The 16,450-nt window shown below is 34.0% G+C and overlaps 2 protein-coding genes across 5 annotated transcripts in view; one reads left to right on the top strand and one right to left on the bottom strand.

The window, feature by feature from the left end:
• The first annotated feature begins 122 nt into the window (after positions 1-122).
• LOC123720467 lies at positions 123-6,199 on the top strand. 3 transcript variants are annotated; one of them, XM_045677081.1, is made up of 7 exons: positions 123-370; positions 462-580; positions 662-739; positions 872-980; positions 1,264-1,355; positions 2,112-2,256; positions 2,443-6,199. In XM_045677081.1, exons 1-7 carry the CDS (start codon positions 343-345, stop codon positions 2,583-2,585), a joined length of 714 nt encoding a protein of 237 aa, XP_045533037.1. In that variant the 5' UTR covers positions 123-342; the 3' UTR covers positions 2,586-6,199. The 3 variants fall into 3 exon arrangements, 2 of the variants coding, with proteins under 2 accessions (XP_045533037.1, XP_045533036.1); XM_045677080.1 differs by having other exon boundaries at positions 659-739; XR_006756063.1 differs by lacking the exon at positions 1,264-1,355 and having other exon boundaries at positions 659-739; positions 2,443-2,575.
• A 3,501-nt stretch (positions 6,200-9,700) lies between these two features.
• The window catches only part of LOC123720147 (max dimerization protein 1-like), a 238,871-nt gene continuing 232,121 nt past the window's right edge, over positions 9,701-16,450 (bottom strand). For both annotated transcript variants that reach the window (XM_045676657.1, XM_045676658.1), the window contains exons 6-7: positions 12,845-12,996; positions 9,701-12,542 (exon numbers count right to left, since the gene is read on the bottom strand). In XM_045676657.1, the coding sequence (XP_045532613.1) occupies positions 12,845-12,996 (152 nt within the window). In that variant the 3' untranslated portion in view covers positions 9,701-12,542. The remainder of the gene's footprint in view (positions 12,543-12,844; positions 12,997-16,450) is intronic.

Raw genomic sequence — 16,450 nt, 5'->3', positions numbered from 1 at the left:
ATCTGTGAATATGTTTTAAGTACCTATAACGTTTTTAAGTTAATTGTCAGCCATACTGACATCTTAATCTATAAACGTCACACGCGACACTTCAAACTTCTGTCTTCTAGTATCTACTTTATAATTTATATTCCTGTGCTCGTAGTTATTCAGATTTTAAAAATAAAATATTATTAATTTAATGTATCATCCAGAAACAGTATAATAAGAAGCATAAAGATAAAATAGTTCTGTGTTATAAAAATATTAAGTCATGTTTAAACAATAGGTGTGCTATTTCAATTACTTTTTGTTCTACGTCGGGGTTGTTATCCATAAATAAAATAAATAATAAACATTAAAATGCAAAGTAGAAACGATTCACTTTCTGGTAAGTGCCTAATCAAAAAGCCTTAAACTACTTACAAATTGTCTTGGTTCGTATTGTAGTCGAATTTTATAACATATTTTGTACATTGTAGTCCTTGGCCCCACGATAAGCGGGTCTCCAGCAGTACTTCTAACACCAGGAAGAACGAGAAATATCGCTCAAGATATGGAAGCTCTAAGGTTATCAAGGCAAGATAACCCGTATTTACAGGTGCGTAAACATTTACGTTTTATGTAATGTATTACAGAAACAGTGAATGTTATGAATAATTAATGTATTGCGTTACAGCAGGTTATGGCAAGCAGAGAGAGTCTAATAGAAAGTCATCATGATGAATGCGAATCAGATGATACTATATTAATGTCACAGGTGAGAAACTTAATAGTACTCTGTAACATCATGTCACATGTAAAAGATGTGCTGATGTGCAAGCTTCTTACTTTACATGTATAATAAAACAAGCTATGTTTTAATTAACCCAAAGAGTAAATATAATTTCAGGAATTTGGTAGTGCACCTCTTGATTTTGTAGAAGATGATCCTCTGACACTGAAAGAGGTTCATGAACATATGATAAGATCACCACCTCCTACCAGTTGCTGGCCACAAGGTATGGCATAATTTTTTTGGCTTATTAATTTATACAAATATATAATGTGAATACTTTCTTAGCTACTAACATATGATCACATATTTTTAGCTAAGCTTATTTTAAGAGGTGCCATGTTACTACCATGCCATGACATATAACAATCAAATTATCAAGGAACAAACTTGTTCTTGAAGTGTATTTTTTATTTAAAAACTAGTCATAATTTATGTCTATAAAATACTAATATTTTAAGCTTAACTAATTAAATATTAACATTTTTCTGCTTGCTGCTTGGATCAAGATAATCTGTCTAACCGAGCGTCCAGTGCATTTGATTTCGGAGTGGACAGTCCAGTCTCATATAGTGCTTATTCAGTCAATTCTCAGGAAAAGGTTACTAATATACTACTATTATGTATGTGTTTGCACCTCAATTTTCTTCAATTCCTTGAACACTGTATGTTCTGTTTTCTAATTTTTGTATATATAGAAATAATAGAATAACCCAATTTTTTTAATAGTTTCACAACACTGTTATGAAAAATGTAAGGTAGAAGATTTGTTAGAGTATTTTATTTAATTTATGTTGTAGTAAGAGTGTTTATAGGATTTATTCTAGGATTTTTTTAGGATTCTAATTAATACTATTAAAATATGGGGAGTTAAGAATGGATTATAAGAATTCCAGAAGTACCAAACATTGAATTTTATCAACACTTTCTCTAACTACTGTAGACGCTTTTCTTCCTATCCCTTACTAATAACTCTAGCCAATTAAGGAAGTGGGGCTGTATTTTTATTAATTTATTGTATTATACTATTAAAATGTTTGGTATTTATGGAATGTCTTAATGAGATTTGAAGTAGGCTTAAGGCAATAAATATTTTGTAATCTACACGCAACAGGGTTATTTTTTTTTATTGTCCAACCTAATCCGTAGCATAACTGCTATTGTGGTAATTTCTAAGCTTTTTTATTTATCCGCAAAGGATGTCAGTAATTTTTTTACACGGATTTTTAAGATCACAAGAATTTTTGTATTTTGTTCGTATGAAACTCACGTCATTGTTTCCAATTTATTAGTCTCCTAGGTCCATCATGAGGTTGCTGTAATGTAATGTCTTTAAACCAAGATGTAATATTTCCAGGAACTTCTCGGATCCAGGTCTCCACGTCGTGGCACCCGGTGTGATGAGACGAAAAACAATAATACCAGTAGACCTCGATCTTCTAGATCAGTATCACCGCGAGCTCATGATATAACGCTTTGTGGAAGACCACTGTCGTTACCAGGTATATTATGAATATTTATCGTGTCTTGGCCATTATACAGAAGTTTTAGTAGTTTGCTTCAATTAAACAAAAAATAGAAGGCCATAATATACCAAAAAAAATCACACATAATGTCTGCAAAATATTTAAGCTTACTTGATGAGGGCGTCATCAAAAAAGATTTTACAATATTTTTTAAATTTACAGGGGAAACCCACTTGCGTACAGCATTGAATAAAAAGCCGAGTCAGCAAGATAGATTTTCGATTCTCCAACCACGCCCTATTCGAAGACCTCACACCAAACGGTCAGATGACAGTGTCCAACTAGTGCCGGACTGCGATAAGTAACTCGTGACCAAATTGAATATATTGAACATTGAAATAAAAAAGCAATTTACAACTACGTCTACAGACTTTACCGGTTATTTTACGGTATGTAAAACCGGAACGTTAAGCGGAATGCGTAGAAAATCGCTTCCGCAATATAGTTAGTTAGAATAATATTCAGAGTACTAGTTAGTACTATTTTAATTCAGTTTGTTACATTTACGAATACATTTTTTAAATAATCTGAAAACCAGCATTTTTAAAAGTTCACGATTTTTTTTGTTGTTTAGCAAAAACATATTTGCTATGGGCTCTGATATATAAGCCAATACCAATTTACGATTAGCAGGATTGTTTTTTTTAAATCATAATGACGGTCAAATACTCAGAAAAGATCCAAGTGTTTTAAGTATGTATAAATGCTTTTTTATTTCAATATTTGTATGTTGACGATGTATTTCTTAAATGTTTGTGATACATGTGAAGTGTTTACAAATTCATTCAATGTTTTGACAGTAAGCATTGTTAAGATTCCTGTCATCTGTCAAATTGACAGCTGACAGATTGTAATGTATGTGCAGTCCTTAGATTTCTAATCTTTGTTTTCAAATTTTTTTGTTGAGGTATTTCGCGACATTCTTGCTGGACAAGAATTATCCAATATCATTTTCTAAGTGTAGCAATTCACGTAATACGTATAATCAATAGGATTTTATAAGTACTTAACACAAGAATCCAAAATAAACATTTAGACTTTTCCAATGTAGAATAAGAGGTAACATCGATCTAAATTTAGGAAGGTAGGTAGGAATTTATAAGTAGTTAAAAACATATAATATTGCTCATTTTTATTTGTTTGGAGCTTTTTGAAATTGTTTTTATTTCAACACATTCAATACAATGTTCAAGTGGATTTTACAATTGTCTAAATTCAATTCAATTTAAGATCCTTTTAGAAGAAAAGTCAATATAAGGAACATAGATATTCTATGAATTTTTCAATTAAAGCATAGGACAATTTAGATTAAAAACCTACGTGTCTTAGAAACGCATAGTAATTGGTAGTTTTTAAAGGTTAGAGGCATAATGTTATTCAGAGCCATAAAGAGCTTGCCTTACATGAATTCATAAACGAAAAGAACCTCAGATAGTTATTTAATGTGACAAAACATTATTTAACTAATTAAGGTTTATAGTACTTTTATGAATACTACTAAATTTAAATATATTGAGAATTCGTGTAGGGACATTCAGGGAGAAATATGAAGCGTATATTACGATTCAGGCCATCTGTTGAATCACACTGTTTAGTATAAAATATAACAAGCTATTTAACTGCGAACTATTGAAAATAGGTATAATAGGTTTGGTCACTTGTTAAAACACTCAAACAAGTATAAACAATGGAGGAGTCAAATGCGTTTTACGCGAAAATATGAGTACAATAGTTGCCGTAACGTATATCGCAATTAAATAATAAATTATAGTGATAATTAACTAAAATTAACACAAATTGTAAACTCTTTTAATTGATCTAAACATTTTAAATCTAAGTCCCATTCTTTAGAACTTGTTAAAATATTTCACTTTTGAGAAGTCACAATTTGTTTATGCCTTAAAATAAAAGACAATGTTTCTGGCAATAGGCAATGTATATTGTCAATATGACGTCACTCGATTTAACGTCAAACTAGCTAAACCGTCAAATGGGTCATTTGATAAGATTCAAAAAAAGAAATGTTTAGTATTGGCTTTAAAAAATCTAATTAGACATTCATAATTTCAAGAACCCGCCAAAACGCGACGCTTCAAGATGGCGTCCCACCTGTCTCTATGACGTACCATTTGTGTAAGCACGTAAACAAATGTCAAGCTTTCATTCTTAAATTACATATATTACGATCCAAGACGATCTCCGACAAAATTAAAAGCCAAGTAGTATTAGGTTTACATATGCGAAAACATTATTGACGTTCTATGTAACGTGACAGACGTATATAGATATATTATGATTTCTTTGATAAATCAATGATTTGTGATGCCTATAACTCGAATGTGTTTTCTAACGTTTCAATCCATCTAAGGATCACTCTTTATAACGCCTGAAAATGCGCAATGGAGTTACAGTATTTTTGACATAACAAACTATAAATAGTCAAAACGTGTGACAGGAAGTGGAAATTCAAAAATATGTCTTCTGTTTATCATTAGAGCATACTCTATTTTATAAAAAAAAACTTTATATTGTTTAACCCTCTTCATTTGTATATAATCTATGTATGTTATAGGTACAAAATTTTACTTTTAATGTTACGTCCTCATAATGTTTATATTGTTGTATATTTTTGACATGATTTCTATCCTTATGTAGTGTAAAATATAAGCTTCGAATATGATAATTCGTTAAGTAGATTATTAATGTGTAAACTAATAAAAAATACACTTATAAAACGTTCTATTTAAGAGCTTTTTGGTATATCTAATAAAACATATACAGTCCACGCAAAAACGTTTGACGCCTGCTATGTAACTTTCTACAGCGGTCCCAATTTCAAATGTTGCGTTTACCAAGCAATCCCAGCAATACCATGTTCACCAGCTCGTCATCAGTGAAGGCACGTTCGAATTTGGGTACCATATTGAAGTGGGGATCGCTAGTCGACGACTGACTGGTCAGTACGGTCCCCAAAACATTCGATTTCTCTTGTACTATGAATATTTTTCTTCTGTTAAATTTGTTTCTGATCTTTATAAGTTACAATATATATACACTGCATTATCCGTTGTAATATTTATAACTCACAATAGATAGGTTAAGGTAACAGTACACGGTTATTTAGTACATAAGGTTTTATTATGTTCAGACTATTATTCGATGAGAAAAAGTTGGCTTTTAATTCGCTAAGAATAAATTACAAATGGAAATTGTAAAGAATTAAATAAAATTTTCATGTACAGGACGGAAAATTAATTTAGTCTGAACAATGAGTATATGCCCGCTGTTAACGAAACGTACGAGTGTACGCGTATACCACGTGTAAACTATAGTTTTTCAAAAGTTTGGCATTGTTGATGGCCAATTTGTTAATAACGCGACTTCGTCTGCGCAGGATTAGTATTTAGAAGAATGTTAGCGTAGCGTAGAAAAAAAACTACTAAAGGTATTGACTATTCAAGATAAACATTTCCATCAAACATTAGAGTTTCACATATTATGTATATGTGAAACTCTAGGTTTTGGTAGTAGACTTTTTCCTACTTATTTGATATTTTGGACAATTCACACAATATCTTTATAAATTGTAGCCGTTTATTATATACATTCAGTAGTTTTTACGTGAAAGAGTAACAAATATCACGTTTATTATATTCGTAGGATATGCATAATGTGTATATGTGCTGAAACAAAGCTGTAACAGCGGGCAGGAGACTCTTAGCAGCTAAGAAATAATTAAGCTAATACATAAGTCACTATCTGGTGCCATTATAACATTTATTTAAGCCATTGTTAACCTGGTTTCCTTGTTCTAGTATGTTCCATTATGCTGCGATATTAATTTTAACGCTAAGTTTTCGGGACAATCGCAGGTCGATGTCCAATAAGTAAGCAACAATAAAAAAGTTGAAATTATTCATTTTTAGTTTTATTTCATCTTAACTAAGTCTTAAGTCAAATCAAATTATTTATTTCAATGAGGCATATTAAGAGGTCTCTACACGAGCTCGACTTTTAATAAAATATGTGGCTACATCATTCCCGAGTAAATCCCGAAAATACAAAAAAACATTTTAATGCAGCACATGGCTAACAAAAAAGTACTGATCATTTTAATGAGTGTTATATCAATTTATAGTACATTAATTAAGGAATAGAAATAGCATTTTAATAGTAAAATTATTCTAAATGACCTTCCTTGTTTTTAATACAAGCCCTTAAGCCTCGCGGCCAGTCGTCTATCGTAGCATGCACCTTATTCATGTCGATTTTAGGGACTGCTTTTTTTAAAGATGACTTCAGACTACAATTTGTTTTGGGGTTTATCACAGACCTTCTTCTCTAAGACCTGTCAAAATTTATAGTCCAAAGGATTAAGGTCCGGACTGGAGGAAGGCGGATCCGGTCTGTTTAAGTCGATGTTTTAACGCTCAAACTAGGCAGGTAGGTAGGTAGGTAGGGTGGACTCAATTTCCGCAAGTAATTGGTCCGTTGTGCGTTAAGTCCTGGCTCATTTAGCCAGCCCAACTCCTTCCAGAAGCACAGAAGTCTCTCGGGTACTTCATAGGCTTCGCGGTGCGACCTCACTGTTCCGAGGATTTTTGTACGTTGATTAGCCACAGCCTCGCATTTCAGGACTACGTGGGTGACTGATTCCTCTGCGCTGAAACAGCCTCTGCACAAGGGGCTCTCTGTCGCGCCTAGGAAAAAAAGATGTTTATTAAGGAGACAGTGGCCCGTAATTGTGCCTATCATTGTTTTGAGATTCGTTCTATTCAGGTTTAGAAGTCGCTTAGTAAAATGAGAGTTCACAGCTTGCAGAGCAATTTTGCACTGTGCAATTCACACTTCGCGACCATCGTTGATGTTGGAGTTCTGCGGATTTCTGGCGAATCCAGGTTCGCACTAGCGAGAAGGGCAAGGGGAGGAGCGGTTACGGGCCAGCAGGCATCGCAAGCTTGTCGGCAGCATCATTGCCGAGAGAACCACTGTGTCTCTTTATCCACTGCAAGGTAAATCTCTTGGTTAGAGCTATTGCCCCCAATGCTTCGTGACACTCCAGTATTAGTTTGCTGTTGGTGTTTTTGTTTCCGAGCGCCATCAGCACGGATGCACTGTTGGATATGAACTTAATGCAAAAGTCATTAATTCCTAACATCTGCACGGCTCTGGCTGCTTCGGTTTGAGCAACACATTCACATTGAAAAATCGTGCTCTGTGTGCCTAAGGGTAGGTGTATGTTGATGTTGAGAGAGAATATGCCAGCGCCTGAGCCACACCCTGTTTTTGATCCATCAGCTCATTCAGGGGCGACTTATCATGATCCTCTTCTCTCGTATAAAATTAAAACGCTCTGAAAAAGTACTCCCTTTCTTAGCTGCGAGTAGCACCGTGAAAGTTCGTGAAGAGGAAGTAGCTATAGACCCTGTATTATTATTTCAACGTATGAGAATCTAAAGCTTTTGAGGATGAGATTGAAATTTTTTTGAGTATGAATTAGCCCCTTACCGCTTATCACACACCTGTCAAACAACAAGGTCGGCAATTTACGGTTGCTTCCAATCAGTCAATACTGAGGTTGATCGCACAATTGCTACTTACATTATTGATGGAGGATACCTACTACATCACGTTGTGCGGGATCGAGAATAAACTTATAGCGTTATTTATGATAAATATGTTCAGTACCTACGCAGGCATTATGGGCTTGCAGTGACGGTTGTATTTGACAGCTACAGTGACACCACAACGAATATTAAAGCTGCAGAACAACGTCGTCAACCTACAAGAACATCATCGGGTACCGAGATTATCTTTGATGAATTTATGACAGTTCCAGCTCGCTAACATTAATAATAAATCTAGTTTCATTTCCATGTTAAGTGATAAATTAACAGCTGAGAATATTGCACAGAAACAAGCTCAAAATGACGCAATGTCCTCACAATAGAAAAATTTAATGCAACAAACACAACAATTGTAGTCGGTGAAGATGTTGATTTGTTAGTGCTACTTACTGCAAGGTCTCATGGATACAATTATCTATTTTCTGAAACCTGAATGGGCTCAACAGCGTACAGAAATATATTCTTCACAAAGTTTATCTGCTTATTCCAAATGCCAAAACTATATTTTATTTTTACATGCGATAACCGGCTGCGACACTTCGTCAGCAATGAACAGAAGGGGTAAAACGTCATTATTTAAATTATTGGAATAAAAAAAGAGTTGAGTGACTGCTCTAAAGTATTAACAGAAATTGATTCCACACCTTAAACATTCATTACGGAAGGAATTCGCTTAAATAAATACCGATACGTAACTTTTGTAAAAAATATGCGAAACAAGAAACAAGTAACAACCATCATGTCTTCCTCCAACATCAGTATCTGCTATTCAACACTTGTATCGAGTAGACTATTAAGTTCAAACATGGCTAGGCAATCAACTGTACACAGAAGACAGGGGTTGAAAATTTATAGATAATACTCTAGAACCGATTCAAACTGTACTCCCACCTGCACCAGAAAAACTCCTCAACACTACTTTTTGCAATTGCAAACAAGGTTGTAGTGCCAAATGTGGCTGTAAAGAAGTCGGGTTGCCGTGTTCTGGAGCGTGTACCAACTGCCAAGCTCAGTCTTGCTCAAATGTCCTGTTGAGTACAATAGAGGAAGATTCCTGGGATTTTAATGAAGAGCCCAATGACTCAGCCACATTTGAACGATTTATGAACATCCTGCAAGAGGAAGAAGAAGAAATCGAATAAGGCATGACTGGCTGAAGTAGACTTTCAAGAGTATGAATCTGATTAAAATATGTAAAGAAATCAAAACAATAATTAAACCAAAATAAAGCAATATCAATAATATGTATTAATAATAAGGTAACATCTAGAACTTGACGAGTATTGTTTCCTTAAATTATCCAAAAATTGTCATGACAGTTAGTGGAGTAGGCCTACAGGGAAGCCACGTTAGAAAAAACGCGCCGAGTACACTACCTCACAGGTGGTGGGGTGATTTGTGCAAGTCCTGTATAATGTGACTCTTAGAATCACGATATCTCAGAAATGGTAACTCTTAGTTGAGTTTGGCTTGAAACGTTGTTTGATAAAAATTAACGTTTTCGAGAAAAAAATAAAAATACCTCACACTTTGACCTGTGACCCCGAATAACTTTTGTAGCACACATAGGATTGATGGGGATTTTACTTTATTTGTAATGGTAAACCCCTGCTTTCCTGACCTTGTCTTAATTGACCGGACCAATTGGCGTTAGTGGTTCACGCCAGTAACGACTTGTTTAAAACTCCAAAGTATTATATATCATAATTGCTTTAATTTTAGGAACGAACTCCAACTACATGTTACCAGCGAAACAAGGTAATGCCGTGGAAATAATACAAAATATTTTTTAATTATAATTTTATTAAATTAATTCTATAACTTTTTACATATAGTAAATTATATGTGCCACGTTTCGTCAATTACATTGAATAATGCTGCCATGTCACATCAGCAGTAGTCACAATAGTACCTAATGTTTGCCTCTACGATCAGACAACCACTGCGCACGCCGGGACTGATCAAAATGAACACAGCGCAACCCGAAACACTGCGCCATTTCTATTGAATACGTCACAAGCCAGTGTTACCATAGTTGGCCAGTGTTCCGAGCCGGCGTGAAACGCAGGCAGCCCCACGAAAACCCTCGCCGCTCCACCATCAACTTGGTCCAAGAATATATTTATGAAATAATTTTGTATAAAAATTTTGGCTCCAAATATTTACACAGTGATATTTTTTACACGCCGGACTAAATTTTATAATACAGCGACTAAGTTGGGTAAACAGTCGAGGAGCGGCGAGAGGCGTCGGACGAGAATTTATTGCAATTTTTTTCTAATAACACATTTCTTATCTAATGAGTGGCGCGCGCTTACAGTGCGGCGCCAATTCTAATACCCTATCGTTACAGTGATAAACCTGTTTTATATACGGCGCTTACGCGCAACACTACTAGAAGAGAGGACAGACGGAAGATATCGCAAATCAAATTCACTGTAGCAATAGGATACAGATACAATTTAGTTAAGGAAGAGACAACACCGAAGGCAGATCAGACTGGACGTTGGCTACAACTGTCGCCCGCGCTCAACGCGCTTCTTGGTACCTTCTCCCTGTTTCGTGTTTAATATTAACATTTACAATTAACACTCAAGTAGGGGCTTACACAGAATTTGTACTCTTATAGCGTCCCGTCGCCGCACTAACACATTACACTCGCGAACAAAACTGGATGATCGAAGCGGATGTGAGTCGAAGCAAAACACTGGTACTCGATATAAATAATCAAAATAATATAATGTAAAATAAATAATTTTGTGATAATATATTAAAATATATTTAGGAATATAATCTTTACGATTGAGACAGGACTTGACAGACGCAAAGTGAGGCGACTCTCGTGTCGAACGACCTTTACGATTACTGGCCTCCCATTAAAAATAAACTGTATTGAAATCAACACGAGAGTCGCTCGCGATCTTGACTTTCAAAGTTGACACGCATCGGGCGTATTCTCGATTCAAGGATAGTACCAAAATTGACTTTTATTGAATTAAGACTAGATCTTACTCGTTGACGGTAATAAGTACTGTTGTAAACGGAATAGAAAAAGCTAAACTGAAATTAGACCATAAATAATAAAACGGATGGGGCCAAATGAAATGTCAATGTCAATTTTGGCGGATGAAGAGCGCGGATAGTTTGAGTGCGAATGGCGCCCGACGGACACACGGCTCGGCCGTAACTGATATAATCTTAAGAGATCAGGCTGTCATTTCTAAAACAAACATAATTACAAATGATTACAACTATACTTATCATAACATCCATACGTCAAACCACTTACAATATGAATGAATTGATAATAATTGGGTCCAAAGTGATGGAGATTTAAGTGTTGCCACAGACCATCGATGTAATAAAATTTAATTTTCGAAACATCAATAATCTTTATTCGTGATAACTGGCAACACTGATTCGATACATGTCAAAGAAATTAAAACATAAGATACCATTCGTACTTAGAAAATGAATTAACAATAAGATATAATAGTAATAACAAAAATATATTGTGTACTCTAACTTCAGCCATTTGCTTTATCAACAAGATTGTATTGTCGAGCTTTCATAAAATATTTTTTTGGTACGAGTGTCCATATAAATCGAAATCCGCCTAGTAATTATGTCATCTTTCTGTATATACTATATTAATTTAGAATGCCTGAAGCTTGTAAATATTAATTCTGTCTAAATAAATACTAAGTCTTATGTTTTACATTTAATTTTAAGTCCTTTAAAACAATGACACATTACCAGTACAGTTTCATGACAATGAAGTGAGATCATTAATAAATCAATATTTAATACTTAAACATAGGATGTTAGTTTTTTTGATAAAAAAAACGTGTCCTTTATTGTATTTGTGCCATACAGATTGAAATGATTAGTATGAAAGTTGAGATTAGCACAGAGAAATTTTTGACACGTCAAAGGTACAAAGTAAATTCAACGATTTACTACCATTACTTTTATATAAAAAAGGTTAGAACTTAATTTAATTTTTTGGTGGGTTGCCATAATGATGAACCCCAAAATTATATAGAATTTAGTATCGCCTTTACAGATCTAATTCTATTTGATTAATTTATACAAGAAAAAATAATTATATACAAAAAATATAATATTGATATTTTATCTATACAACATTCGCTATTTGAGTCGATAGCGACACTTATATTGTAAAACCAGTAACAATAAGTACCTAAAGATTTTACTTTGACTTGAAAAACGAAGATATAACAGTTTGATATCGGGCGGCTGAGCATCGGCGCCCGTTGTGATGATAATGGAAGAAGCGGGTGACAAAATAATTTAAACATTCAATCCAAAACAAAAGAGAGAAGAAACGAAAGTATTTTTTTGGCAATTTTGTACTCGGTAATGGTTAGCGGTGTGTCGTTTGCGCGGTGTCGCGTTATGTCGCGTTTTAATCGCGATAAAAGTAGCGCGGTGCGGCGCGGTCACTCCGGGTGTCACTAGTGATGTCACGGGACGGGATCCCCACTCAGTCACGAACAACAGTCGTCCCAGTACATGAATCAACAAAATGTCCTACGTTTGTTTTTACGTTACGGAGTCACGCGCGGCAACAAACATGGCCGCTGCCGCGCGCTCGCACCGCGCACTGTCCACCTGCGAATAAAATACGAACAATTCATTATCCACGCAATAAAAATATTTCTCAGAAGGGTAATAAAGCACAAACATATATAGACGAAAGTCTACCAATACAATTGCAAAAATATATTATGTATAAATGTATAATTTTATTTATTTGTGATCTTTTATATTCTCGACGGTCGTGGTAAAAGGAACCAGCGATTACGTCGGTATGCTTTAGTCTTTGTCTCAAGAAATTATCATGTGAAATAGATGCAGGAATTGTTAGGAGAGGGCATCCCTCTAATACACAATAAATATGTAAATAGTCTGACCTAGACCCTGGTGTAACGGGAACGTGCGGGCTTCGTACAGCGCCGCCTGCGTCCGCCCACACCAACGCCAACGCCACTGTCCCCGCTGTGGCCGCTCACTAGCGACTCGCTGTCGCTCTGGTTCGACGTGTAACCGATGACGTCCACTTCATCTGAAATTCGAAATTCGAAAATTAAGGATATTGAAAACTTGTGTAACCATTTTTCGTATTTATATATTTAATGGAGGTTTAAAAAAAATTAACCAAGCGGCAAATTTGTGCGATTTTTTTGAATGCAAAAAAAAATGTTTCTCAGTAATCTATTAATTATGATATAAAGCACGGTTTTAGATAAACGAATTACGACCGATAATAATTGGAAATCACTTATTACAGCTAGGGATTACCTAGATATCAATTATCGGTATGGTAATCCATGAAACACTGATAAAATTAATGAATATAGCATATATGTAGTTCCTTCCAAGGAGGTGAAAGGTGCTTAGAAATACAAAAAATAACTGTCGTGGTTACCTAGTTAGAATTTCACATAACGTTAGTAAAATGTAGAAAATAACAATGAAATACGGTCAAATATATAGTATATATATGTATATATATATATTGTTTTCTTAGAAAAAAAGTTATAGCATTTTTAATCAGCACGTCCTGGAAATTGTTCTTCTGTGAATAAATATAAAATATTCAAACACAAAAATCATTATAACGCAAAACGGAATATATTTAAAATCAATTAAAATTTATAAACTTTTTTTAATATTTTGGTAAATATTTTTAAGTTTGTCTTTTGTTAACATGGCTTTTACACGTTAAGAAAACACTTTTTAAACGGATTGAAGGTATGTATTATTATTATAAACTTATAATTATAGTCACCGTGACCACGCACGCTGTAAAGCACGCGAAACGTCGGAAAAAATTAAATTAAAAATTATGTAAATAATTATAAGTTTATAATAATAATACATAGCTTCAATCCGTTTAAAAAGTGTTTTCTTAATTTTTAAGTTTACCAATTGTAAATATGTATCTCTTATCAAGACTAATTCTAGTCTAGATGTAACGTTATTAAATACTCTAAAATGCCATTTCGCTGGCACTTTATTCGCAATTTTCAGCATATTTAGCTGCATAAATGTCATTGGATGGCAAGGGTCAGGTTTTACACGGTGTCAGGCACTCATATTGCTTTGACCCAGTTACCCTATACCCCGTGAAAAGATCCCTGAATCTAAAATTGAATTTGAGATATTCAAATTTTCTGCTTATTTCAACTTAAATTTAATAAATAATCCGCTCGTTTGGCAGACAGTTACTAAATATAGCGCTTACGTCACCGGTTCACAGTTTAGTAAAAAACACTCGAACAAGCCTTACCCATATTTAAATATATTCAGAAATGTGCCTTAAGATAGTGGTGTCAATTATTACAGTTTCTATAATCTTTTATTGCCGTGCCGACTTCGATTTACTTAACAAATATCTGGTTTTAAAACCCCGTTTTGTATTTTAAATTGTACTTAGAACGAATAAGCTTTTGTAGAGTTAATAACAGCATTCCATATAAAATACGCCATATTATAATTTCATATAAAACCCACATTTCAATCAAATCACTATACCTCGATGAAAGCATTTGGATTAAACAGCCAGGAGACTCCCGCCGCGCCTCGTCGGCTTATAACCACTCTAAATATAATTTTCCTACGATAGATTTCTCCAATTTCACTTCGTGGTTTTCACAGGGGGTTTTCGGTGAATTAAAGATTTTTAAAATGATTTGACATGATTACATAGAACGCTAATCACATTTTCACGTAACTACGTTTCTACTACGTTTCTTTTACGTAACTGCAGAAAATTTTACTAAATTAGACTATAAAAGGAAACCTTATAATATTGTTACAAAGTCCTTTACGCTACAAAAATAATCTTATACAAAAGATTTCTACCACAATTGCTCAATGATTCAACCCTCGACAATTGTGTAAGGATCCTGACGTGTGATTTACAAATAATAAGAATCAGAAGACAGCAATCATGATTGCTATTGAATAAATTAGCTAATAATGAAATATTTAAATTACATCTAACAAACTAATATTTTCGAAAACGTGACTTAGTCTAAATCTGTCTCCAGTACGCCAAAAATGTATTGGATTTTAATTTTAACATACATTTACGCGCCGGATTTAGTTTCTAAACCCAACAACTATGCGTAACAATAAACGCAATTAGAGCTAGATATAGTAAAGAACTTATCATTGAAATACTTAATAACAAGCACAGCCTCAATGCAAAAAACTCTTGCATCATTTTGAAAATTATCGCTTTATTTGAAGGGACCACACGTGTAGTCCGCCTAACATCACCCGTTTGTCGACGTAGCGATAAGCTTTGAAGATTCGATCGAACGCGATCAACTCGCATAGATTATTTATCTAACGTGCTTTGAACGTCAACAACTACAGTTTTGAATGGAAATTATCTTGAATCTGGCTAAGTGCCTTGTATGTTTTACGCGCAACTTGTTCCGTTATATTGTTAAAGACTATTATTTATTTATTTATAGCTTATATATTATTAACGACAAATACCACAGAAATTTATTAAATCCTTTTGGTTTTTATTGTATATTTTGAAACAAATTACATTTTTATAACTATTTATTATATAAAGACATTCAGAAAAAAAAACCAGTTTCCTCGTGATGTTTTCCTAACCGTATAAGCGAGAGCTAACCTAACCTACGATCAGGTATAAGAGTCGCTAAGTGCTAATCGAAGCCTAAACAGATCTAAATACAAAATAGCTGCGTAGGCCTATACATTGAAAAACTGCCCCAGTTCTTCTTCAATCTTATTACAGTAAATCCACACTACTTTTAAAGTAAAAGACTTCGCTACATCCAAGCTATTTTTCCATTAATGTCCCTTTTAATATTAAAGGAGGTGTCAAAGACGCCATATCCATCAAAGTTTTTCACCCTTTCGAACAACGAAAAAGTTACTTGTTATAAACTTGATTTAATATTCACGTTGGACTGCGAATTTCCCACGATTTTACTTATACTATAACTTATGTACACCACATAATAACGGGAAAATTATAAACAATGGAATATGTATATATATATATATATATATATAATGTAAGAATAATATACGTATATATAATACGGTTTTCTTAGTTCTATAAGCACGGTTATTTCCCCAATCGTAGAAACTAAATATGGAGTGAAAATTATAACATCAGCTGTTCGAAAAACATAATTTTAATTTATTAATTTTTGATGAGGGTGATCCCAAATATTTTTTCTCGGCCGATCGTCGCATTTATTAGTTCAGTCATTTGTTGAGATTTACTCAGGTTACTTTAGACGCATTTTTATTTTGATATATACTTTTTGTTAATTATATTTGATCATAGTTACGTCTACTATTTAGAATGTTATAGTGAGTGTTTAGTGCGTTTTTCAGAACTATCGAGAGGCAAGGTTTATTAGCATCATTATCAGCGATCAGTAATTAGCATCAGTCTAACCTCTCTTTGTTCCCAAACTTATAGAATTTCTCCAAATCCCTACGGCTGATAATACTGTGTG

Source organism: Pieris brassicae, chromosome 2 (assembly GCF_905147105.1).
Source record: "Pieris brassicae chromosome 2, ilPieBrab1.1, whole genome shotgun sequence".
In the NCBI taxonomy this organism is placed as follows: domain Eukaryota; kingdom Metazoa; phylum Arthropoda; class Insecta; order Lepidoptera; family Pieridae; genus Pieris; species Pieris brassicae.
This window is presented reverse-complemented; position numbering and strand designations above follow the sequence as displayed.

Excerpts from the sequence above, each read along its gene's own strand:
- LOC123720467 (XM_045677080.1), top strand. The coding sequence starts at position 343 with ATGCAAAGTAGAAACGATTCACTTTCTG. Across the intron at positions 581-658 it reads AAGATAACCCGTATTTACAG|CAGGTTATGGCAAGCAGAGA; the intron begins GTGCGTAAACAT and ends ATTGCGTTACAG. Across the intron at positions 2,257-2,442 it reads AAGACCACTGTCGTTACCAG|GGGAAACCCACTTGCGTACA; the intron begins GTATATTATGAA and ends TTAAATTTACAG.